The following is a 27002-nucleotide window of genomic DNA, read 5'->3' on the forward strand; positions in this document are numbered from 1 at the left end:
CTGACCAATACCACCATACCGTGACTGGATAACACCGCCACACCAGACCTGACCAATACCGCCATACTGTGACTGGATAACACCCCCATACCAGACATGACCAATACCGACACACTGTGACTGAATAACACTGCCATACGGGTAAATACAACCCTGCAGGTATACAGGACACTACAGGCATACAGGACCCCAAAACTATACACTACAAGTGCACGGGACCTCCACAAAACTATATACTACAGGTATACAGGACCCCAAACTTTACACTACAGGTATACAGGACCCCAAAACTATATACTACAGGTATACAGGACCTCCACCAACTATATACTTCAGGTATACAGGACCTCCACCAACTATATACTACAGGTATACAGGACCGCAAACTATACACTACAGGTATTCAGGACCCCAAAACTATACACTACAGGTATACAGGAACTCCACCAACTATATACTACAGGTATATAGGACCCCAAATTATACACTACAGGTATACAGGACCTCAAAACCATACACTACAGGTATACAGGACCTACACCAACTCTATAATACAGGTATACAGCACCTTCACCAACTCTATACTACAAGTATACAGGACCCCAAATATACTACAGGTATACAGGAACTCCACCAGCTATATACTACAGGTATATAGGACCCCAAACTCTACACTACAGGTATACAGGACCTCCACCAACTATACATTACAGGTATACAGCACCAACTATATACTACAGGTATACAGGACCCCCGAACTATACAGTACAGGTATACAGGACCTTCACCAACTGTACACTGCAGGTATACAGGACCTCCCTCAACTATACACTATAGGTATACAGCCCCCCCAACTATGCACTACAGATATGCGAGACCCCTAAAAACTATACATTGTGGGTATACAGAACCCCTCCAACTATGCACTACAGATATACACTAATTCCACTGATTAACTCAGATGAAACAATACCTTTAGCTTGGCCTCCTGGGCACCTTAGAACAAATCTAATTAACACACAGACACTTTATACCCGGGCAGCGCCGGGTACATTTTCTAGTTATTACTAAAGCAGACCTTTTGGAAAGTTTTTTAACCCCTTTCCTCTGCAGCATGTTTTGGCCTTAATGCTCAGGGCCTATTTTTCAAATCTGATCTATCTCTCTTTATGTAGTTATAACTCTGCGATGCTTTTACCTATCGAGTTATTCTGAGATTGTTTTTTCGTGACATATTCCTCTTTATGTTTGTGGTATACTTTGGTTGATATAGTCAGGCTACATAAACGTATTATTACTGCAACCTCTACAACATGTCTACTTTATGGTGACGTAATTTGGTGAACTTCCTTTTACTTTTTAGGATGTTAGAGGACTTCAAAATTTTGCATCGATTTTTAAAATTTTCATGAAAATTTATCAAAGCCTTTCTTAACAGTACTTAGAGATATACTTTACTGCAGCCTCATAAACCATAGGAAACAGTGAACTTGAGGGGAATAGTAGAGTTGCTAGAACTAGAACAGCTACATATAGCTGTTACCTTTCTTTGTAAGGGTATTTGCACACTGAGTAATTTTGACGGAAACTTTGTTGTGGAATTCTCAGTTTGCGCCCACTCGCAGACTGAGGCGGGCGCGCGTGTCTCCGCCTGTGTCATAGACTCCATTGTACGCACGGGTGGATTTTTTTATCCCTCCAAAGAATGATCAAGTTTATTCTTTGGATGGAGAGCGGAATCCGCCCGTGCATAGAATGGAGTCTATGACACAGGCGGAGACACACGCACCCGCCGCAGTGCGGGAGTTGGGTCGAGCTGAAAATTCCGCATTGGAGTTTCCGTCAAAATTACTCAGTGTGCACATACCCTAACTCTTTGATGGTGAGAAGAATGTTTTCTGCAGAACATGGGGGGGGGGGGATAGAATCTCACATGCTGGTCTTGAATTTGTTTTTTGGGTTAGGTCTAGGAAGGTATTAAAAACAATCATTTAATTGCTTATTTAATTCAATTCAATGCATTGCTGTTTCAAGGTTTTGGATGGATTTATCTGTTCTGTGCTGGTACAACCTGTCTGTGGCAGACTTTATAAGCCTTCAGAAGACTGATATGTAACAACAGCTCATCTCTCTGTGATCTTATTGCAGACAGGCAATTCGACTACTATACTACAAACGATTTGTGACACTACTGTCTAATTGCTACTGTCATTTAAATAGTTAAGGGTGAACTCCGGGCTGGAAGTGCTTGGCAGAGTGCTGGAAAGGGGAAGCTGCTGACTGGCTGATCGGGCCTAATGTGCTATGTCCCTGGCGCCCACTCAGACCTAGAAGTTTCCGGGACCAGGCGACTGGAACTGCGGGATATCAGCACCAGTGCTGGAGGGGGGAGGTGACAGCATGTTACTTCTTTCATGCATCCGTTTTGATCCGTTTTTTTTATAATGGAAGTCAATGGAAAAACGGATCAAAAACTGATGCACACGCAATGTGAAACAGATGCTGAAAACGCAATGTGAACCTAGCCTAACTGGAGCAAAGACTGGTACTATGCAGTGTCTTTACATAATAGGAATAGGAATAGGAATAGGAAGAGATACTGAGAATTACAGTACACACAGCATACAAGAGGCAAGAGTTGATACTTTGCAGTGCGTGTATACACATTGTACCAAGAGATATTGTAATGTGTGCTGTCCCACCTAAATCTTCTCAACTTGAATAAACCTGAAGTGAATGTGCTTAGATTTTTTGTTATATAAATCTTCCCTCCTTAAAAGGGTCCTGGTGCTCAGTGGTAAAGGTGCCTCATGTCAATATACAGGAAATCACAGCATTCAAACGTATTCAAAGATGAATCTAGTATTTATTAATTGTCTCACATAGACACTTTATAGTTATTTGTTTGTAATACTTCCACATTCTGATTCCACATTCTGATTCCCTGAAGAGAAGAGGAATAAGCAATTACTGTGAAATATATCACTCACAATGTAGACCTAATATTTTAGCATATGTAGTCATATTACCTGCAGAGTTCGGGATATTTCCTCTGCCTCTTGTCTGCCTCCCAGAGGATGTCACAAATACTGCAGTGCTCCTAAGACACATGACAATACTTCTATCACAACCAGCCACTTACACAGAGAAAAAAAGAGACAGGAATATCTGCCCATTCCGGAGTCTGGGAAAGCAGGATCCACATCCTCTGTGGAGACTGTAGCACCTGCCACACTGGTTATCACTCAGCTTCACTGGGAAAAGATAGCCTGGGGTTTGTCACCGTGCCCCTCCACTGGGCTGCTGTGATTTATATAGTGTAAATCTGGAAAAATGGCTCATACAATGCAAGCTCTCTTGTCCTTACATAAAATGTGGCAATTACAGTAGTTCCCATAAAATATAACACAGTTTGGATATATAATATTCCCTAGAAATAGATTTCCTTGAATGGAGCCTTCCTAATTGCTCTAGCCTTGGCTTTATTGCACCTGTGCACCCAGCCTCATTATAGGGATAAAATTAATATTATTATCATGTACCGGATTGGGGGTAGCGTCAGCTCTCTGATGTGTCTCCATCTCTCCAGGAAACTCTCCGACCATCTCCTCTTTTTGTTGTAGTAAATTAAAACCTTCATGATCTCTGGGTCTCTTCTGCACCTGGTACCAAAGCCACAGAACAATCAGTAATAGATGTATTAAGACTTATTTATATATACACATGTATGAAGGTGACAGCAGGCAAAGCTTAGATTTTATTTTCTCACCAATTGAAACCAGATTCTAAAATGTTTATTTTTCTTTACAGCAGCCTCATGTACATGGGAAACAACAGACAGAAGGGGACTTGTGTATATGGGAGAGTTTTCTAGGCATGCATTGTGATCTGTGCAGAGGCCATTGTGTAGGAAGAGGCAAAAGGTGGCTGTTAAAAAAAAATAAAAATCTACACAACATGAAGTTTACATGAAACTGCAAAAATTTGCAAAATTAATGCAAACAATGGGTCATTTTCTGATAACACAGTTCCTTTAAGGGAACATAAATCCTAAAACAAAGCCAAAAGTGGATTCAAAAACAAGAGGAAACTGAAAGGAAAGACTGAGATTTCTTCCTGCTGGATGTAATGTGACTAGAGATGAGTGATGGGTTTGGGTTTGAGTCCATCCGAACCCTATCGTTCGGCATTTGATTAGCGATGGCTGCTGAACTTGGATAAAGCTCTAAGGTTGTCTGGAAAACATGGATACAGCCATTGACTATATCCATGTTTTCCACATAGCCTTAGGGCTTTATCCAACTTCAGCAGCCACCGCTAATCAAATGCCGAAAGTTCGGGTTCGGATGGACTCAAGCATGCTCGAGGTTCGCTCGTCTCTAAATGTGATCTCTCAATAGAAAGAGAATGTCCAAACTAGAAAATTCCTTAAGAAAGTGGCTGTAATACATATGTAAGTATCTTATAAGAACCATAGGATAGTTAACTATAGATTACGCATGTTGAAATCCCACTTGCCTGATCTGACCATCATCTCAAATCTACTTCTAGGGGTTAAATGTGACAACTGCATAGCTATAAGATTGTTGGCCGATCTTGCTAAAATCAGCTGGTTTGGCCAATATTCATACAATGTGTTTGGACACATTAAAGGGGTTGTTCAGTATTAGAAAAACATGGCCACTTTTTTTTCCTGAGACAGGACCACTCTTGTCTCCAGTCTGGGTAGGGTTTTGCAACTCAATTCCATTGAAGTGATTGCAAACCACACCTAAGACAAGAGTGGTGCTGTCTCTGGGAGAAAGTGGCCATGTTTTTCTAACACTGGATAACCCCTTTAATTGTAGAACTGCTCAGGTTGAATTGGTTTTATATGTTGGTTAGATCTGACTTACACTCACCGGCCACTTTATTAGGTACACCTGTCCAACTGCACGTTACCACTTAATTTCTAATCAGCCAATCACATGGCGGCAACTCAGTGCATTTAAGCATGTAGACATGGTCAAGACAATCTCCTGCAGTTCAAACCGAGCATCAGTATGGGGAAGAAAGGTGATTTGAGTGCCTTTGAACGTGGCATGGTTGTTGGTGCCAGAAGGGCTGGTCTGAGTATTTCAGAAACTGCTGATCTACTGGGATTTTCACGCACAACCATCTCTAGGGTTTACAGAGAATGGTCCGAAAAAGAAAAAACATCCAGTGAGCGGCAGTTCTGTGGGCGGAAATGCCTTGTTGATGCCAGAGGTCAGAGGAGAATGGGCAGACTGGTTCGAGCTGATAGAAAGGCAACAGTGACTCAAATCGCCAACCGTTACAACCAAGGTAGGCAGAAGAGCATCTCTGAACGCACAGTACATCCAACTTTGAGGCAGATGGGCTACAGCAGCAGAAGACCACACCGGATGCCACTCCTTTCAGCTAAGAACAGGAAACTGAGGCTACAATTTGCACAAGCTCATCGAAATTGGACAGTAGAAGATTGGAAAAACGTTGCCTGGTCTGATGAGTCTCGATTTCTGCTGCGACATTCGGATGGTAGGGTCAGAATTTGGCGTCAACAACATGAAAGCATGGATCCATCCTGCCTTGTATCAACGGTTCAGGCTGGTGGTGGTGGTGTCATGGTGTGGGGAATATTTTCTTGGCACTCTTTGGGCCCCTTGGTACCAATTGAGCATTGTTGCAACGCCACAGCCTACCTGAGTATTGTTGCTGACCATGTCCATCCCTTTATGACCACAATGTACCCAACATCTGATGGCTACTTTCAGCAGGATAATGCGCCATGTCATAAAGCTAGAATCATCTCAGACTGGTTTCTTGAACATGACAATGAGTTCACTGTACTCAAATGGCCTCCACAGTCACCAGATCTCAATCCAATAGAGCATCTTTGGGATGTGGTGGAATGGGAGATTCGCATCATGGATGTGCAGCCGACAAATCTGCGGCAACTGTGTGATGCCATCATGTCAATATGGACCAAAATCTCTGAGGAATGCTTCCAGCACCTTGTTGAATCTATGCCATGAAGAATTGAGGCAGTTCTGAAGGCAAAAGGGGGTCCAACCCGTTACTAGCATGGTGTACCTAATAAAGTGGCTGGTGAGTGTATATGTTGGTAATTAAATACTAATTATAGTATACAATCTTTATTTACTATGTCTATGCTAGTCTTTGTATACAATTTATATAACACAATCTTTGCACAAAGTGGAGTCAGTTTGTAAATTCATGTCACTCTCTATTTTGCTGGTGGAACCATTTACCTTTTACTGCTCTCACTAGTCTCCAGAGCTGGAGTCCCTATTCTGCTGGCAGAGTCATGGTGTATCACTTTACTTATCTTTTACTGATCTGGAGTTGCAGCCTGTACTCTAAAGATGTACTGATTATTTTGCCAGTTATTATTTGAAATAGTCAGCAAGCATTTTGATGGGTACTCCTAACCGATTAGCTGGGCATCCCCAGGACAGTGGAACAGTTTGTTACTCCTGCATCAGATTTCTGTACTGTGCCTGGTATAGTGGTTACACTTTAAGGCCTCGGGAACATATCAGGCATGACGGCCGTCTCGTTGTATAGATACATAAATATATATAGATACATCTTTATATAGATACAAAGCAAGCACTTAACCTGCAGGGAGTGCTGGGAGATATAACTCTAAAGCCTGTAGAATTCGTTCAACGCACATCATACATGCATACATCACCTCTGTAATAGCTGCCTCTCAGCCAGGGGGTTGAAGCTCAAGTACGACAAAGCAATGGAGGCTGAACCTTTCACTTGCTTTGATGGGCTGGTCAGTAGTGGACACAACAAATTTACTATATCAGTGGAGACCAAAGCTGCAGAAAGTCCTATGAGCAAAATATAACAAGGAGGTCAGGACACTGCTAGATTGGCGCTCGTTTACTGAGCCTATTACATGGCTTGATAATTGTGCAGCAAGGGCTGTATATATATATATATATATATATATATATATATATATATATATATTTAGCGATGTCCATGCAATCCTTGCTGTATATAGTAAATAATAAACTATATACATTATCTCTTCACACCCCTCAGTGTTCTTCATGCTTGTGCCTGCTCCCTGCAGCCGCTGCTGGAACTTCAGAGCTGGTCTGTTAAGTGACAAGCCGCTCAGCCAATCTCTGGCCAACATGGGACAGCGCTGCAGCCAGTGATTGGCTTAGCGGCCTGTCACTTCAAAGACCAGTGTAGAAGCTTCAGCTGCAATGGCAGTGAGTTTGCAGAAGTGAGAAGAACACTGGAGAGCGTGGACAGGTATGTATAAAGTTTTTTTTTCTTCACACAGTCATCATCCTTCGGCCACACATTGCTGTTAGCGATGCCCACCCGGTGGCAGATGATTTTTAGGCAGGACCAAAAGACACGATCAGACGATGTGTCTGGCTTTATTACACAGAGAGATAATTCTCTGAATTGGCCAGATTCGGCAGATTATCGCTTCGTGTAATAGGGCCCTTAGGCTTCTAAAGGTTCTCTACCTCCACTGTATCTCTGCATGAAGCCGCAACTTTTAAAGTAAATGTAATATTACATGCCAGAGTGCGCTAGTGCCAGATGTGCCAATATTACCAATTTGTTTATCACTGATGTTCCTTTTTATGGTGGCTTAGCGGTTGTTGCATATCAAGCCGGCTCAGGAGCTTATCAGTATAAGGAATGAGATCATTACATATAAAATGTCCCCTAGGGAGACTTTCAAAAGTGAAAAAAGTCCCTCCCCTAATTAAAGTACAAATCACTCTCCCTTTTCCCATGTAAAAAAAAAAATGCCAAAACCAAAATATATTTGATATTGTCAAAAAGTGACCAATGCCTGCACAATTTTTCTGATGTTGCACCAACATCCTGCAGCCATTGGTCACTGCATGCCGACATGTTTTCACCTGTACCTGATAATTGTGAGACAAATATGTGCATACAGATACTGCAAGCAGTACATTACTGAAACCTGGTTACATATGTTACCTGCCCGAGTATGTGATAACCTGGCTACACAGTCTGCTACCAGTGCCAGGGTATCATAGGAATGTGTAGTCTCCAGTAACTCAACCAGTGTCTGTATACCAACAGCACAGGAATAGGATGGATCCTTATCAGAAATGCTGTGTGCCAACACCACCAGCTGCAAGAGAAACACTATTCATAGTTACACAAATGATAATAATTCAATATAATAGTTAATCGAACATTCAAGAATAGGATCCTTTTTTCATAGGGCAATGAGGACAGAAAGCTGGATGCAGTCTTAGGAAGTCTTGGAAAACATGGATCCAGCCTATGACCTACTGCTGTATCCATGTTTTCTAGACAGGCTGGGTTCACACTACGTATATTTCAATCAGTATTGTGGTCCTCATATTGCAACCAAAACCAGGAGTGGATTAAAAACACAGAAAGGATCTGTCCACACAATGGTGAAATTGAGTGGATGGCCGCCATATAACAGTAAATAACTGCAATTATTTCAATATAACAGCCGTTGTTTTAAAATAACAGCAAATATTTGCCATTAAATTACGGCCATCCACTCAATTTCAACATTGTGTGAACAGAGCCTTTCTGTGTTTTCAATCCACTCCTGGTTTTGGTTGCAATATGAGGACCACAATACTGACTGAAATATATGTAGTGTGAACCCAGCCTTAGGCTGCATTTACACGTTTGTAGATTTGGCAGACCTACATTTACCGTCCGTTGGTCCACAAAATGTATGAATGTGTAAATGCAGCCTACGAAGTTACAGCTGGGGGAAAAGTAATGTATGGGATAACTTTTTTGAACTAATTATGTGTTTTGGCCTATCACAAGGTCTCATTCTAAGCTACGTATCTGAGATCCAATCCCTGTCAGGGGTACCTCACGCAACACCCACTCCTTACACCCAGCTTATCAGAGGCTTCAGATCCTGTCACAAGGTGCATTTCCCCCAATCCAAGATCTCACTGGAGATGTAAAAGAAAGAAGAAGTTTGGTTTGTTTAGTTTGGAGGTTGGAGAAAAAGTATATACAGAGTTCCTGCTGCAGAGATTCTCCCAGGCCATGGCGTTAGGCCAGGACCCATTTGCAGGACTTTATGCAAAAGGTTATTTTACTTTCTAGAAGCCTTATCTTCCTAGCCAGGGGTGTCAAACTCAAATACACAGTTGGCCAAAATTTAAAAATTGGACAAAGTCGCGGGCCAACCCTGATAATTATTGAAGCGCAAATGGCGCGGTCATAAATGACATGACATGATAAATTGCTATGACATGATTAAACCCCAACCAGTATATTAGCCAATCCCCCCAAAATTGCCCCACATATTAGGCATCCATTCCAATAGTGCCCATATAGTAGCTAATCCCCAAGTGTCCCATATAGTAAAAATGAAAATTAGGAATCAGCTCACCTTTATATAATGTTGTTTAGGATTTCAATACGTTCAAGAGGGTGCACGGTTCCAATGCGTTGGCTAGCCGTTAGTAGATGAATAGGACTGAAGAAAATGTAGATCCGGCACTCCAAAAAATGAGTAAAAGTTATAAATTTTATTAATCCATGTTAAAAAACAGCAGAGCAACCAGTGCTGTGTGGCCCAGTGCATTGACGCGTTTCGCGCATGCGCGCTTAGTCATAATCTTATGACTAAGCGCGCATGCGCGAAACGCGTCAATCCACTGGGCCACACAGCACTGGTTGCTCTGCTGTTTTTTAACATGGATTAATAAAATTTATAACTTTTACTGATTTTTTGGAGTGCCGGATCTACATTTTCTTCAGTTCTATTTGTCCCATATAGTAGCCAGCCCTCCCCCATAGTCTCAGTCTCATATAGTAGACAGTCCTCCCCTATAGTCTCATATAGTAGCCAGCCCTCCCCCATAGTCTCATATAGTAGGCAGCCCTCCCCAATAGTCTCTTATATAGTAGCCAGCCCTCCCATAGTCTCTTATATAGTAACCAGTCCTCCGCCATAGTCTCTTATATAGTAGCTATCCCTCCCATAATCTCTTATATAGTAACCAGTCCTCCCCCATAGTCTCTTATATAATAGACAGCCCCCCCAGTTGTCTCATATAGTAGACAGCCCTCCCCTGTAGTTTCTTATATAGTAGCCAGCCCCCCTATAGTCTCATATAGTAGCCAGCCCTCCCCAGTAGTCTCATATAGTAGTCAGCCCTCCCCTGTAGTCTCTTATATAGTAGCCAGCCCTCCCCCATAGTCTCTTATATAGTAGCTAACCTTCCCCCATAGTCTCTTATATAGTAGCCAACCTCCCCATAGTCTCTTATATAGTAGCCATCCCTCCCCCATAGTCTCTTATATCAGTCACGTCAAACTCTGGCCCGCGGGCCAAATCTGGCCTGTGGTGCCATTATTTTTGGCCCGCCAGGCAATTCAGAGTTTTAATTACATCTGGCCCACCATAGCTACGATATAAGAGAATATGGGGAAGGCTGGCTACTATATAAGAGATTATGGGGAGGTTGGCTACTATATGTGACTATGGGGGAAGGTTAGCTACTATATAAGAGACTATGGGGGAAGGCTGCCTACTATATAAGAGATTACAGGGGAGGGCTGACTACTATATAAGACTACTGGGGAGGGCTGGCTACTATATGAGACTACTGGGGAGGGCTGGCTATTATATGAGACTATAGGGGGGGCTTGCTACTATATAAGAGACTACAGGGGAGGGCTGTCTACTATATGAGACAACTGGGGAGGGCTGTCTACTATATAAGAGACTATGGGGGAGGACTGGTTACTATATAAGAGACTATGGGAGGGCTGTTTACTATATAAGAGACTATTGGGAGGACTTTTTACTATATAAGAGACTATGAAAATGCTGGCTACTATATAAGAGACTATTGGGGAGGGCTGCCTACTATATAAGACTATGGGGGAGGGCTGGCTACTATATGAGACTATGGGGGAGGACTGGCTACTATATGAGACTATGGGGGAGGGCTGGCTACTATATGGGACACTTGGGGTTAGCTACTATATGGGCACTATTGGAATGGCTGGCTAATGTGGGGCAATTTTGGGGGGATTGGCTAATATACTGGTTGGGGTTTAATCATGTCATAGCAATTTATCATGTCATGTCATTTATGACCGCGGCATTTGCGCTTCAATAATTATCAGGGTTGGCCTGCGACTTTGTCCAATTTTTAAATTTTGGCCCACTGTGTATTTGAGTTTGAGACCCCTGTCTTATATCGTAGCCATGGCGGGCCAGATGTAATTAAAACTCTGAATTGCTGGCCAAAAATAATGGCACCACGGGCCAGATTTGGCCCGTGGGCCAGAGTTTGACATGACTGTTCCTAGCCATGTTCGGCTAGTGCCTAAATGTGGCGAGGCTGCAGTAAAGGAGATCAAGGGAAAACCCTGTCTAGGCTGGGCAGCTATGCTTCTTTCATCCTGAGGATCGTTCCAGGTACAAGTTGGAAGCTAAGCTGAGTGCATAAGCCGAATCTATACTGCAAATACACTAGGACTCCTAAAGGGTGTTTAGCTCTACCCAGAAGGTGGGGCCTACATCACTGGATCTGTGTCACTCTGTGCCTATAGACAGCAAGGTGGAAGTTCATACCCCTGGGCTTAGGTAACTCTTCTTTAAAGCCCCCACAGCTGAGAATCCTAGGTTCTAGACAGGGCCCCACTACCTTGAGCCAGCTGTAAGCCCACTACTGTCTTTAAGTCACTACAACCAAGTCAAGTGTATATTACTGTATATCCAGAAACTCTGTCAAGTTCTTGTCTATAACGTTACCAGCATTAGAGCTGTGATCAGTGTGTGGTGTCTTTCATTTTCTACCAGCTGTGACCTTCCCAGGGATTCTGTGTCTAATCACACCAGTGAGGAACTACAAGTATTTGTCTTTTTACTAAATCTGTTGCAAGTGTGAACACACAGGGGGGCATTTATTAAGTTCGGCGTTTTTTACGCCAGACTTATAAATGCCCCCGCAGCTCCAGCGCTACGGAGATTTATGTAGAGGCGGACTGCCTCTACATAAATCCCGTGCGCGCCGGTGCGCACCGCCGAAAACCTACGCCAGCTGAGGACTGGAGTAGGTTTTCTGCGTACATTTGGGCGGTACGGATGGTAAATCGCGCGGACTCTGAGTCCGCGCCCTCCGTTCCGCCCACTACACGCCCCCTTTTCCGCCCCCCCTGGCGTACTCGGCGGAAAGTGCCGATTTGCGAATATTTTATTTGCAAATCGGCCATTTGCAAATAAAAAAATACCCAAATCGGCACTTTCTGCCGAAAATCATCCGTTCGCCAGATGATACATGTGGCCCACTGTCTATTGTACTATTGTGATATTCTGTATTGTCCTACAAGAGATTCAGCAGATTGTTGTTATCAGATTCAGTAAAACTTTTATCAGCCACTCTGTGGTTCCTCCTACACAACATCTTGCTACACACACCTGTCCTACAAAATCAAGAAGCCGTGTGTCAGTGTATCCTAGGGTGGACACATACCACTCCTGGTCACGGTGACACGTTCCTCGTTTGGTACTACAACAGCTAGCCCAGCCACATAACACCTGGCACCCTGAGTCGCTGCAGAATGTCCTCTGTACACCCATATATTCATGTCTCTTGCTGTTCCTCTGATGCATCCTGTGCCACCATATTGTTATAATGTCCCCAGCTATGCCTTCTTATAGTTATAATGCCCCCTGTGAACGCATATATTCATGTCCCCTGCTGTGCCCAATATTGCCATAATGCCATGGCCCGGGGGAGATGTGAGGTGGTGTTGCTATTTGTCTTGCTGGGGGTCAGTTCCTGGCTGTGGTAACTGCCCTGAGAGTTCAGGAGACGGGTCCCCAGCATGGACAAGGGCTTCCTCAGAGGACGGCTACCCCTTCTAAGGGTTTAGCACTGCATACTGGAGCAGATCTCTCAGTTGCAGGAAAGCTAAAAGCTGTGTCTTAGTCCCTCCACACCACTAACAAAAACCAAAGACCACCAACCAGGAACTAACCTCCCTTTTATAGGGGTACCTAAAGTGCTCTCTGATTGGGGGGGATGCTGGAGACAGGAGAGAGGAGAAGAGTAATAGATATAAAAGAGAAGGACAATAAACCCTAACCTATTACTCTCCTTTAGCTGTGCCTAATAGAAAGACATAAGACTAAAACAAAGAGTGACTAGTAGTTGAGAAACATAACAACACCTTCATCCTCTATACCTGACAAAGGCACTTTTCCCAGGTGGAATAAAGACACAACAATAATGCTCCAAGTAGCCTATGAGAGTGAGTTGAGCAGGGACCTGACAGCTCCTTGCTCCACCATTCTATTTGACTGTATCTGCATATGGAGAATGTAGATGCTTTAAAGAATGCCTGAACTCTCCAGATATACTGCTTTGTATGTGTATACAGCATACAATAGCACTATTTTTATTTATTATATAACTTGAACTAATACCTCCCTGCTAGACCAGGAAGACAGCAGTAGTATAAATGATTTGTACTGCATTAGCCCCTGGTGTGCACTTTGCCTTGGGGCCCAGGAGCTTTATACCATGCCTCTGCCTAGCTGGAAACCTGTTTAATTTACTGTGAATTGATATTGATAGCTGAGATTAATAGCTGGGATTGCCGAGTACCTTTCATGGGTTCTGTGTCTGGATTTTATGAGTGGAGGCTGTAGGACACTGGGAGTCATTCACAATTAATCTTGTAGCTTGTCTGCCCATTGACCTCAGTGATCTCTTTATTTATAGGTAACTTTTAGTTTTCTATAAATCAGTGGGAGGCATATTACCTGTTGCTATAGACAGAAAGGTCAATGTGTAAGAGCCTTTAGGAATTTTTTTAATTAAGCCAATGGAATTGTTGTAAAACACAACATTTGACTATATAATGTGAGCTTTTAATAGTCCAGAACATATATGAAGGGCACAGTTACCATAGATGGGTTAAGCTATTCCTATAGGTGAGCAACACTGTATAGCACTGTAGTTCTTTTTTGTGTCCCAATATTGCAAAAGATGTAAAATAATTCTGCAGATATTTTGTAGTATCTGGGCAGATTAAAATGTGCATGAGCGACATTTTTCTTTTGTACCTGAAATGCTCCTAAAGCCTTGTGATTTTCATTGGTTGACTCTATGAATGTGGCAAAGTCTTTCCACATCAGTCCTCCATTCTGAACAATCTCTTTGTGCAGGCTAGTACTTTTAAAAGCAAAGGTAGCCAAAGCTTCTCCAGCGGTCAGGCGAACTTCTTCATCAGACGAGTGCAACAAGAGAAACACATAAGAGTAAGAAAAGCTGGAGCTTTTCCCAATGAGCTCCAGATTCTCACTGTGCCCTGAAAAACATGACAGAGGACTCATGTGGCTCAACAAACTTGCACAACAAATCTAAAATTGCAAGGGTTATGGTGTTCATGTATGTTTCCATTCCATACATTTTATTAACTTTTCAGTCTCCTTCCCTCAGTTCGGAGCATGCTGCTTTCTGCTGAAGACACAGAAAACTGTATCTGAGCTGTTCAGTCCATCTCTCCCTTCCCCCTTCCAAGATGGCTCATGTAAACAGCTCCCTTGCTGACTATTACTGCACTGTTTCCTTTCTCTGTACAGCAGGAAGGGTTAATCACAGTAAGGTCACAAGTAACTTGCACTCTCCGGGCTTCGCACAGTGTATAAACAGCCAACTAGGGGGAGGAGGGGGCTGAGAGCAGGTACGGAATGAACAGCTCAGATACAGATTTCGGTGGCATGTGCAGAACTGGGGGAAGGAGACTGAAAAGGTAATGACATGTATGGAATGAATTGTTAGTCTCCAGGAGGAGGGGATGATTCAAGATATATTTAACCTAAACGGATAACCTCTTTAAATATACACTAAATGCCCACTTTATTAGAAACACATGTATTCCTCTCTATTATATACTTGAGGTAAGTCCTCTCTATGAATCAACATGCCTAGTTTGCAGGCTTAGGCCCCGCTTACACTGAGCAAACATAGCGGAATTTCGCAGCAGAGCTCTTCCCTGGTGTTTTTTTTAACCAATAACTATGTGTGTGTGTGTGTGTGGGGGGGGTTACAGGCACTAGAAGCACACAGACAGTAAAAAAAATCACCTACATTCATTGGCTGGCTAAGCCATGTGACCTTTACAGTAATCAAATTGTAGATTTAAGATTTGTTTTTAGATGAGACTTGGAGCTAGAGAGGGAGACACTGTGTAGTAGGGACAGTCAGGATTTAGGTGATTTTAGGCAGGAGGCCCCCAAAAGCCCTTCTTAGGGCTAAAGCTATAGAAGGAACACATTTACCCAAAGATACACAGCTATTAAACCGGCTATCAGCACATAGGTCATATAGGGGTGTTCAGACAGGCAGTTAGAGTGTATTCAATGTGAGGAATAGGCTGCAGTGTAAATGTCTGTTTAAAGTATACACAGGGGTGTATCCAGGATTCCTGTATATTTCCTCACACACATTATGCTGGAAGATGTAGTCCTGTATATTACCACACACAATGCTGGGAGATGTAATCCTGTATGTTACCCCACAAACCATACTGTGAGATATAGTCCTGTATATTATTTAACACACTTTGCTAGGAGATATAGTCCTGTATATTATCACACACCATGCTGGGAGATGTAGTCCTGTATATTATTCCACACACTATGCTGGGAGATATAGTCCTGTATATTATCACACACCATGCTGGGAGATGTAGTCCTGTATATTATTCCACACACTATGCTGGGAGATATAGTCCTGTATATTACCTCACACACAATATGCTGTGAGATGTAGTCCTGTATAGTATATTACCCCACACACCATACTGGGAGATGTAGTCCTGTATATTATTTCACACACTATGCTGGGAGATATAGTCCTGTATATTACCACACTCACATTATGCTGAAAGATGTAGTCCTGTATATTACCACACACTATGCTGGGAGATGTAGTCCTGTATATTACCCCACACACTATGCTGGGAGATGTAGTCCTGTATATTACCACACACCATGCTGGGAGAAGTAGTCCTGTATATTACCCCACACACCATGCTGTGAGATGTAGTCCTGTATATTACCACACACAATGCTGGGAGATGTAGTCCTTTATATGACCCCACATAGCATGCATTTACTACCAGGGGGCAATGGTTACCTCGGGGGGAGGGGGGGGGGGCTTACTACCAGGGGGCAATGACTACCTGAGGGGGGCTTAATACAAAGGGACAATGGCAGCTGCATACTGTTCCACAACTACAACCCCCAGCATGTCCTGAAATCTGCTTACTGCTCCACAACTACAACCTCCAGCATGTCCTGACAGCTGCATACTGCTCCACAACTACAACCCCCAACATGTCCTGACAGCTGCATACTGCTCCACAACTACAACTCCCAGCATGTCCTGACAGCTGCATAGTGCTCCACAACTACAACCCCCAGCATATCCTAACAGCTGCATAGTGCTCCACAACTACAACCCCCAGTATGTCCTGATAGCTGCATACTGCTCCACAACCCCCAGCAAAAGAAGGCCGGACGCGACGGAGTTAAGGGAGGCCAGCATGACAGGGGAGCTGGCACGGAAGGGGTTAACTGGAGAACTGGCTGGCTGAGCGGGAGGTGCTAAGGGGAGGGGTAAGGGAGTCAGGGGAGGGTATATATATTACTGGCTCTTCCTGTATCTGGTCAGCACATGCGGAGCAGCAGTGAAGAGTGGCAGTGCAGTGTGCTGACCAGAGGAGTGTGAGGAGAGCTGTTTTTCTGGCAGTAGGGGTCCAGTCTGAGAGTGGTTACCTTATGGCTCTCCCCCTGAACGAGATCCTGCAGCAATTGCGGGAAGCGGTGGCCGGATCGGAAGACAGGGCCTGGCTGGACAGTCAGCTGCAGGCCATCATGGCGACCCCACCTGCTGCTCCCTGGGCGGTGAGTTTACCTGTGCTTGCCGCCCCCGGTCCCTCCTCGGGGGCCTCCACGGTCGCGGGTCCTTCCTCCAGCCCCTGGGATGCTTCCCCGCTAGGCCTGACTGGTTCGGCCGAGTCTCCGCCCCCTCCTCGGCAACGGAGTTCCCGGCGGACTCGGCCTCCCGCCCGCCTCAGCCCCGATTCTCCTCCCAGGACCCGGCGCCGACGCAGGAGCCCCTCCGGGGACCCTCCAGGTCGGGGGACTCACCTCAGCTCCCGGGGTCGGGCCTCCCGGCCTGTGAGGAATCCGAGAGCGCGGCCGGGCCTTGCGGAGCAGGAGAGGTCTCCACCCCCTCCCCTGGGTGTCCTCTCCTCCTCCTGTCTCCAGCTGTCTCCCGGGGATGCGGTGGGCTCTCCTGGTGACGTGCGGGCCGGAGAGCCTGCCAGAAATGCCACCGGCGGGGGAACTTCCGGTAGCGGAGCGCGCCGGTCGCAGTCGGCGGCCGGGCGCGGTGAGAGTGACGTCACTGCCAGCGGCTGCCCCCAGGCTTCCTTGCGGTCTTTAGTGGTCCTGCCTCCCAGCGGCCTCCCTGCGGGTGGGGGGCAACCTGCCCCTGCCTCAGTCTCCTCCTCGGTGGCCTTCCCTTTCGGCGCGGGAGAGGACTCCTTGCTGCCCGGTCTGGACCGGCTTGACCCCCGGCGGCGTTTGGATCCGGATATCCCGGCTGGCGGGCCCACAGCACCTGGGCAGCCTGGTGAGTGCTCATTACTGATGTCTGTTGGGGGGGAGAGTCTGGGGGGCTGGGAGCGGGGCAGGGGGTGGGGGGTCCTTTGGTTAATCTGGGGGCAGAGTTGCAGGAGTTGCTGGCGGGCCTGCGGCTGCTGGTCTCCAGGGGCGGTGGGGGGTCAGGGGTTGAGCCTGAGTTCAGTGTCGGTAGTCGCGCGCAAGTGCCGGCGGGGGGGGGGGGGGGCGGTCCCGGTTGCAGCGTGGGTGGGTGCGCCTCAGGCCCCTGCGGTCGTGCCAGCATGCGTGGGTGGGGTGGTGGCTTGCGCTGCGGGGGTGGCTGTATCTGTGCAGACGGACAAGGAGAAGGAGGTGGATTGGGTGCGGTTGGATGACAGGGCGCGTGGGGAGGTCTATGTGTGTTTTGAGGGGCCTTTGGGGGCACACTTGAAGTTGGAGGTTAGAGAAAAAATCTGGGGGGATGAATATGTGGAGATTTTCTCCCTTCTCCCGTTAGAGAAATTTAATTTAGACAAGACGAAGCGTTTTGAATGGAAAAAGGAGGAGGAGGAAAAATGCTGGTGGCGTCTGATCCCTCAGACGTTCTCCAATTGGCTCCAGGCATTTGCCATTCTGGCAAGTGTGATTGGGGAGAAGGCTCCCGATAATTGTTCGGGTCTTTTCTGCTATCTGGATTCAATTGGAGAAGCGTATCGGGTGTACGGGGGGCAGGCTTGGCTCCGTTATGACGAGCAATTTCGTCAGTGGAAAGCGGTGCGGCCAAGTATAAGATGGGACCAGAAGGACATTGGTCTGTGGTTGCGGGTCATGGGGCCGGCCCGTCAGGGGCAGCCCCTTCCCGGGGGGGCGGCTTTGCCGCCCAATCTTCGCAGTTTGGGGGGACCGGGGGTTCTCAGGGGCAGTCGTCCCAGTCCGTGGGAGGGAAGGCTGGTTTGTGCTGGCAGTTTAATGATGGCCAGTGCAAATACGGGACGGCCTGTAAGTTTAGGCATGTCTGTGGCGCGTGTGGCGGATCTTCCCATGGCTCCGCCCGGTGTTACAGGAAAGGAAAAGGGCGGGGTGCTGGCCATGGGGGTGACTCCGGTGAGGGTGGACGCGATGCGCCCCTTCCTCGACAGATTTCCAGACAGGGCCAAGGCGGCTCTGCTCACTGATGGGTTTACTGACGGCTTTGTTATTCCTTCCCCTTCTCACACGGTCCCCTCTTCACGGCGAAATTTGCAGTCGGCCTATCAATACGCCTCCGTAGTGTCTGAGAATTTGGCTAAGGAAGTGTCCTTGGGCAGGATGGGTGGCCCCTTTGATTCTCCCCCGTGGGAGGATTTGGTGGTGTCTCCCCTGGGTGTAGTCCCCAAGAAGGAGCCGAACAAATTTAGGCTAATTCACCATCTCTCTCACCCGCGCGGGCGGTCGGTGAACGCTGGGATTGATCCCGAACTGTGTTCGGTGGTCTACACCTCGTTCGACTCAGCAGTGGCGTGGGTGAGGGAGTATGGTCAAGGGGCTTTGATGGCGAAGACTGACATCGAGTCAGCTTTTCGTCTTCTCCCCGTGCATCTGGTAAGCATGCGACTGCTGGGCTGCTTCTGGGAGGGCGCCTTCTTCGTGGATAGGTGTCTTCCCATGGGTTGCTCACTTTCGTGCGCTGATTTCAAGGCGTTTAGCTCCTTCCTCGAGTGGGTGGTTCGGGATATGGCTGGTGTGCGGTCGGTCATTCATTATTTGGATGACTTCCTGTTCATAGGTCCCCCCGGGTCTCTCACTTGTGGGAACTTGCTGTGCACCATGGAGTGGGTGGCGGGTCGTTTTGGGGTGCCGCTTGCCCGGGACAAGACGGAGGGCCCGTCGTCGGTGCTTAAATTCCTGGGAATCACCATTGATTCCGTGCGGAGGGAGTGCCGGTTGCCCGCCGACAAGCTGGAGGCTCTGAAGGAGGACGTACAACGAGCTCTGGCTTGGCGGAAGGTAACGTTACGGGACCTGCAGTCCCTGCTTGGCAAGTTGAACTTTGCCTGCCGGGAAAATGCCCATGGGGAGGGTTTTTTGTCGGCGGCTGGTGGGGGCGACGGCGGGGGTGCGGTCTCCTCATCATTTCCTCAGGGTGACTAGGGAGCTGCGGGATGACTTGGGGGTTTGGGCGACATTCTTGGACAAGTATAACGGACGGTCGTTGTTCATGGCTCTGGTGGTAGACAGTTTTGATTGGGAACTGTTTACGGACGCTGCAGGGGGGGTCGGCTTTGGGGCATACTGTCGGGGCCAATGGTGTGCGGAGAGGTGGCCCAGCGCATGGAGCGACGGGGAGTTGGTGCGGAACCTGGCTCTCCTGGAACTTTTCCCTATAGTAGTCGCGGTGGAGATTTGGGGAGAGAAGTTCCGGGACAGGAAGGTCCGTTTCCACTGCGACAATATGGCGGTGGTCTCGGCGGTTAACTCATGGTCGGCGTCTTCGCCCCCGGTGGTGCGCCTGCTGCGTCATCTGGTCCTTTGTTGTTTGTCCCTTAATGCGTGGGTGGTGGCAGTTCATGTACCGGGTGTCAAGAATTCAGTGGCTGACTCTTTGTCTCGTCAGGAGTGGGAGCGGTTCTGAGAGTTGGTGCCGGAGGCGGCGGAAGACGGGATCCCATGCCCCTTACATCTGTGGCAGCTTGTCTGAGGACGGCGGGGGAACTCGTGAGGAGTTCGCTGGCTGGTAGCACTTGGAGGGCGTATTCGGTGGCCTGGGGGGAGTGGGTGGCATGGGAGAGGGAATGGGGTGTTGTGCAGTCTGATGAGGATCGGGTGTTGGCTGTGCTTGGGTGGCTGGGTACCGTGGCAGCGGCGGGCTGGTCTGTGGCTAAGGTCAATCGTTTTGTGGCGGCTCTGGCCTTTGGCCTTAAGGTGCGGGGGCTCAGGGACGTCACAAAGAATTTTTTAGTGGGCCAGGCCCTGAGGGGTTTTCGTAGGGGGAGGTCACAGCCTGATATGCGGCGGCCGGTGTCTTTTGCTCTGTTGGAACGGCTTGGTGAGTGTTTGGGTTCGGTGTGTAGGTCGGAGTCGGAAGTGGTTCTGTTTCGTTTGGCTTTTTCTTGGGCGTTTTTTGGGGCGTTGAGGGTGGGGGAGCTTGTGTCCCCGTCAGTTAGGAAAGCTGGTGGTTTGATTAAGGGGGGATGTTTGGCTGGAACAGGACAGAGTGGTCTTTCGGATACGGCGGTCAAAAACCGATCAGCGGGATAGGGGGCGCGACGTGGTGTTGCAGGCAGTGGGGGGGTCGAGGATGTGCCCGGCACAGTGCGTTAAGGAGTTGTTTGCATTGGGGGGTGGGGGGGGGCGGGCCGTTGTTGCGGCATGTGGATGGGTCGTTCTTATCCCGTTACCAGTTTACGGCCGTTTTTAGGAGGTGCTTGGGCGAGTTGGGGTTGGAAGGCAGGTCGTTTGCCCCTCATTCCTTCCGAATAGGGGCGGCAAAGGAATAGAGTTCTGCCAGAGTTTCACCGTTTTGCACGGCTGGACAGGCCCCCGGATATCTTGGTGTTGCATATTGGAGGTAATGATCTGGGGGTCTGCCCATTCCGTGAATTGATTAGGGATGTGCGCTATGATCTCCTGCGCCTCTGGAGGATTTTTCCGGGGGTTCGGGTGGTCTGGTCGGACATCGTGCCCAGGAGGACTTGGAGGGTGGCCAGATCGGTGGTGAAACTCAATAAGGCGCGGGTGAAGGTCAACAGGGTGGTAGGCGCATTTGTGGCGCGTAATGGGGGGGTGTTTGTTCGGCATAGGGATTTGGAGGATTGTTCTGGCAACTATTGGCTGGGTGACGGGGTTCACCTGAACGCGGTGGGGACTGATCTGTGGGCGCTTGCGATTCAGGAAGGTGTGGAGAGAGCCCTGTGTTTGTGGGGGAGCTCGCACATGTGAGGTTTTCCCAAGTGCTCGTGTGGCGGGTTAGGGGGTCCTTGGGGTTGGAAAAAAATTGAGTATAAGGGGGGTACACGAGGTGAGGTGCACCCCCATTCCCCCTCATTTTGATTAAGGATTATCGGGGAACTTGGAGGAGGCTGGGCTCTTGACTGGGTGGTGTCCCGGGGAGTAATGGTTTGTGGATAATCGGCCAGTGCCATTGGACTTGCGGTAGGGCTCCTGAGCCTGGGGGAATCTGCTGGGGGTCGGAAATGAATGGTAATAGCCAGATACTTTGTGGCACAGTTATGGGTGGCCGGTTATAGTTTTAGCCTCAAGGACCTCCTTCCCGTTCTGGGTTTTAGATAGCTGGGGGGGGGGGGGGTTAGTAGTGGCAGTATAATTTTTGCATAATGTTTTATGTTATTTGTACGTTTGTTAATAAAATTTGGCTGCTGTGGCCAAAACTTTTCCAAAGAGCCGGGTCTTTGTCTTCATTTTTGGGTGGGATGGGGGGGGTAGAGGTAATGGAGGGATCAGCTTTCCCATGTCAAGAGAAGGCCGGACGCGACGGAGTTAAGGGAGGCCAGCATGACAGGAGAGCTGGCACGGAAGGGGTTAACTGGAGAACTGGCTGGCTGAGCGGGAGTTGCTAAGGGGAGGGGTAAGGGAATCAGGGGAGGGTATATATATTACTGGCTCTTCCTGTATCTGGTCAGCACATGCGGAGCAGCAGTGAAGAGTCCCGCCCTCCCTCCCTTAGTTGTGGAAAGCAGGATTGTATGGGTCGTGGTTGGGTTAGTTCGGGGTGAGGGTTGGAGTGTCATTTTGTCATAGCAGCTGCTGGCGGGTTAGGGGGTCCTTGGGGTTGGAAAAAATTGAGTATAAGGGGGGTACACGAGGTGAGGTGCACCCCCATTCCCCCTCATTTTGATTAAGGATTTTCGAGGGACTTGGAGGAGGCTGGGCTCCTGACTGGGTGGTGTCCCGGGGAGTAATGGTTTGTGGATAATCGGCCAGTGCCATTGGACTTGCGGTAGGGCTCCTGAGCCTTGGGGAAACGGCTGGGGGTCGGAAATGAGTGGTAATAGCCAGATACTTTGTGGAACAGTTATGGGTGGCCGGTTATAGTTTTAGCCTCAAGGACCTCCTTCCCGTTCTGGGTTTTAGATAGCTGGGGGGGGGGGGGGGGGGGTTAGTAGTGGCAGTATCATTTTTGCATAATGTTTTATGTTATTTGTACGTTTGTTAATAAAATTTGGCTGCTGTGGCCAAAAGTTTTCCAAAGAGCCGGGTCTTTGTCTTCATTTTTGGGTGGGAGGTTGAAAGGGGGGGGGGGGTAGAGGTAATGGAGGGATCAGCTTTCCCATGTCATGTCCTGACAGCTGCATACTGCTCCAACACTACAACTCCCAGCATGTCCTAACAGCTGCATACTGCTCCACAACTACAATCCCCAGCATGTTCTGACAGCTGCATACTGCTCCACAACCCCAACCTACAACCCCAACTGCAGCCCTCTAGATGTTGCAAAACTACAACTCCTATCAGTCCTGGATATCTAAAGATTTGTCTGTTCAGGCATGATGGGAATAATAGTTTTTGAACAGCTGGAGGACTGCGAGCTTGACACAGACAATGCTCTGTGAGCTGCAGCTGCTGCCTGTTACATGTTATATATACTGGTACACTGTATAAAGCTCAGACTGTACAGCACAGGACTGGATATACTGTAGGTTCTCTATACTGACACATTGTATACAGGACTGGATATAGGTTCTCTATACTGATACACTGTATACAGGACTGGATATAGGTTCCCTATACTGACACACTGTATACAGGACTGGATATAGGTTCTCTATACTGAAACATTGTATACAGAGCTGGATATAGGTTCTCTATACTAATACACTGTATACAGGACTGGATATAGGTTCTCTATACTGAAACATTGTATACAGAACTGGATATAGGTTCTCTATACTGATACACTGTATACAGGACTGGATATAGGTTCTCTATACTGATACATTGTATACAGGACTGGATATAGGTTCTCTATACTGATACATCGTATACAGGACTGGATATAGGTTCTCTATACTGATACATTCTATACAGGACTGGATATAGGTTCTCTATACTGATACATTGAATACAGGACTGGATATAGGTTCTCTATACTGACACACTGTACAGCACAGGACTGGATATAGGTTCTCTATACCAGCGTTTCTCAAACTTTTTCTACTGGAGCCTCACCAACAGACCAAGGCAATGCCTGGGCCTCAATAGACTGACCAAGAGGATGCCTGGGCCTCATTATCTGTGGTGAAAGTCCATTTAAAAGCTGAGAATAATGCTAGGGCTACCTTTCACCCGTCTCCCAAGCTCTATATACTAAAAAATTAAGTACAAAATGAACTAATAATGTTGTTAAAATGGAGATTTCTGCAAACAGCAAAAGGACTGTGCAGATCATAGTTATTTTGTGAAAACTGGCTCCTCAGCTGGGCCTCACCAACAACTAGGGGGCACCTCACTGGTGAGGCCCGCCTCATAGTTTGAGAAGCACTGCTCTATACTGACACACTGTATACAGGACTGGATATAGGTTCTTCATACTGATACATTGTATACAGGACTGAAAATAGATTCTCTATACTGATACATTGTATACAGGACTGGATATAGGTTCTCTATACTGATACATTGTATACAGGACTGAATATAGGTTCTCTATACTGATACATTGTGTACAGGACTGGATATAGGTTCTCTATACTGCCACATTGTATACAGGACTCGATATAGTTTCTCCATACTGATACATTGTATACAGGACTGGATATAGTTTCTCCATTCTGATACATTGTATACAGGACTGGATATAGTTTCTCTATACTGATACATTGTATACAGGACTGGATGTAGGTTCTCCAGGGGGCCTTACTACCAGGGTACAGTGACTACATGGGGGCGGAGGGGGGGACTTCATACCAAGGCACAATGGCTACATGGGAGGGGGGACATACTACCAGGACAGGAGGCAATGGCTACATGGGAGGGGGGGTTGCTGCTACCAGGGGAGAGAGAGTTTTAGCTACTATATGGGGAAAACAGAGGGGTCTTACTACTAAAAGAGGGCACAGAGGTGGCTTATCTACTATATGAGGGCACAGAGGGGCCTAAGTACTATTTGAGCGTCCACAGCAGGCCTAAACACTACAGGGTGGCATAGAATGAGCACTGTTACAGTGCAGAGCAATATAGATGGGGACTTTGTATAGATGATGAGGATTGTGCGAAAGCAAAAAGCCTAAAATATTTGCCTGTCAGATTCTTCAGGGACAAACTATTGCCAGGAGTGGTTTTCATGATGCACTCTACCAGATGGAGAAGAAGAAAAAAAGTGAGCAATTCCGATCAGAGAAGACGCCCCTCTGTGAGTAACTGAATGTAGCTGTACTGTAATCATGTATATGGTGTAAAGCAGGGGTCCCCAAACTTTTCACACAGGGGGCCAGTTCACTGTCCGTAAGGGTCGGACTATAAAAAAAAAAAAACTATAATCAAATCCCAATGCAAAATGCCACAACCCCCCCCCCCAAAGTAAAAGCATCTTTCTTTCCAACCCTCACCCAGCCCCCACTCAACCCCTCACTCCCCCTCACTCCCCCTCAATTAGCCTCCCCTTACTCCCCCTTAACACCCTCAATTAGTGACCACCAATAAAAAAGAGGTGCCCCTTCTTTTGTGCAGGGGGCCGGATAAAAAGCTTCAGGGGGCCGTAGTTTGGGGACCCCTGGTGTAAAGAATATGGTGTAAAGAGCGAGTGCAGCATTTGTATCTACATCCATATGGGTCAGTGTAGTGTAGTGGTCTTTGTATAGTGGATGTTATGTAGTAATGGTATGGGGATATAAGTCATTATGAGGTGATAATATTTGTTTTTTATATAATGGTAATAGGTGACATGGATATGAGGGTGTGGCTATGGGGGTCCTGTATATTACCACACACCATGTTAGGGGATGTAGTCCTGTATATTACCCCACACACTATGCTGGGAGATGTAGTCCTGTATATTACCACACCATTCTGGAAGATGTAGTCCTGTATATTACCCCACACACCATGCTGGGAGATGTAGTCCTGTATATTGCCACACATTATACTGGGAGATGAAGTCCTGTATATTAACACAGCATGCTGGGAGATGTAGTCCTGTATATTACCACACACAATGCTGTGAGATATAGTCCTGTATACTACCCCACACACCAAGCTGGGGGATGTAGTCCTTTATATTACCACACACCATGCTGGGAGATGTAGTACTGTATATTACCACACACCATGCTGGGAGATATAGTCCTGTATATTACCACACACACCATGCTGGGAGATGTAGTCCTGTATATTACCACACACTATGCTGGGAGATGTAGTCCTGTATACCACCCCACACCACACTGGGAGATGTAGTCCTGTATATTACCACACACACCATGCTGGGAGATGTAGTACTGTATATTACCACACACTATGCTGGGATATGTAGTCCTGTATACCACCCCACACCACACTGGGAGATGTAGTCCTGTATATTACCACACACACCATGCTGGGAGATGTAGCACTGTATATTACGACACACCATGCTGGGAAATGTAGTCCTGCATATTACCACACACCATGCTGGGAGATGTAGTACTGTATATTACCACACACCATGCTGCGAGATGTAGTCCTGTATATTACCACACACCGTGCTGGGGGATGTAGTCCTGTATATTATCACACACCATGCTGGGAGATATAGTCCTGTATATTACCCCACACTATGCTGGGAGATGTAGTACTGTATATTACCACACACCATGCTGCGAGATGTAGTCCTGTATATTACCACACACCATGCTGGGAGATATAGTCCTGTATATTACCACACACCGTGCTGGGGGATGTAGTCCTGTATATTATCACACACCATGCTGGGAGATATAGTCCTGTATATTACCACACACACCATGCTGGGAGATGTAGTCCTGTATATTACCACACACCATGCTGGGAGATGTAGTCCTGTATAGGGATGAGCGAACCGAACCGTTACGAACCAGATTTGTTACGAGCTTTGCAAAACCGAACCGAACTGTCAAAAAGTTCGTGACGAAGTTCGTTAAAATCGCAATGGCGTCGCAAAACTGTACTTTAATCAGAGAATAGAACAGGCTACAAGGGATTATTACTCCTATAATCCTTTGTATCCTGTTATTATGTGAATATCAAGGTGTGTGACGTCACTCCAGGAACAGGAAGTGCCTGAGCGTCCATGCTCTTTCTCATTGTGTGTCTAGACTGAAGAGAGAGAGGAGGTGTACGTTAGAGGGAAAACACATAGATTACATAT

At 46.9% G+C, this 27002-nt stretch overlaps 1 protein-coding gene across 1 annotated transcript in view; it reads right to left on the reverse strand.

Annotated features, from left to right (window-relative positions):
* Positions 1-2888: 2888 nt before the first annotated feature.
* LOC138789300 (ankyrin and armadillo repeat-containing protein-like) overlaps positions 2889-27002 on the reverse strand; it is a 38772-nt gene continuing 14658 nt past the window's right edge. The window contains exons 3-8 of the mRNA XM_069967905.1: positions 14135-14379; positions 8014-8170; positions 6719-6866; positions 3543-3662; positions 3030-3100; positions 2889-2944 (exon numbers count right to left, since the gene is read on the reverse strand). Of these exons, the coding sequence (XP_069824006.1) occupies positions 2898-2944; positions 3030-3100; positions 3543-3662; positions 6719-6866; positions 8014-8170; positions 14135-14379 (788 nt within the window). The 3' untranslated portion in view covers positions 2889-2897. The remainder of the gene's footprint in view (positions 2945-3029; positions 3101-3542; positions 3663-6718; positions 6867-8013; positions 8171-14134; positions 14380-27002) is intronic.

This window comes from Dendropsophus ebraccatus, chromosome 4 (assembly GCF_027789765.1).
Source record: "Dendropsophus ebraccatus isolate aDenEbr1 chromosome 4, aDenEbr1.pat, whole genome shotgun sequence".
Lineage (NCBI taxonomy): Eukaryota > Metazoa > Chordata > Amphibia > Anura > Hylidae > Dendropsophus > Dendropsophus ebraccatus.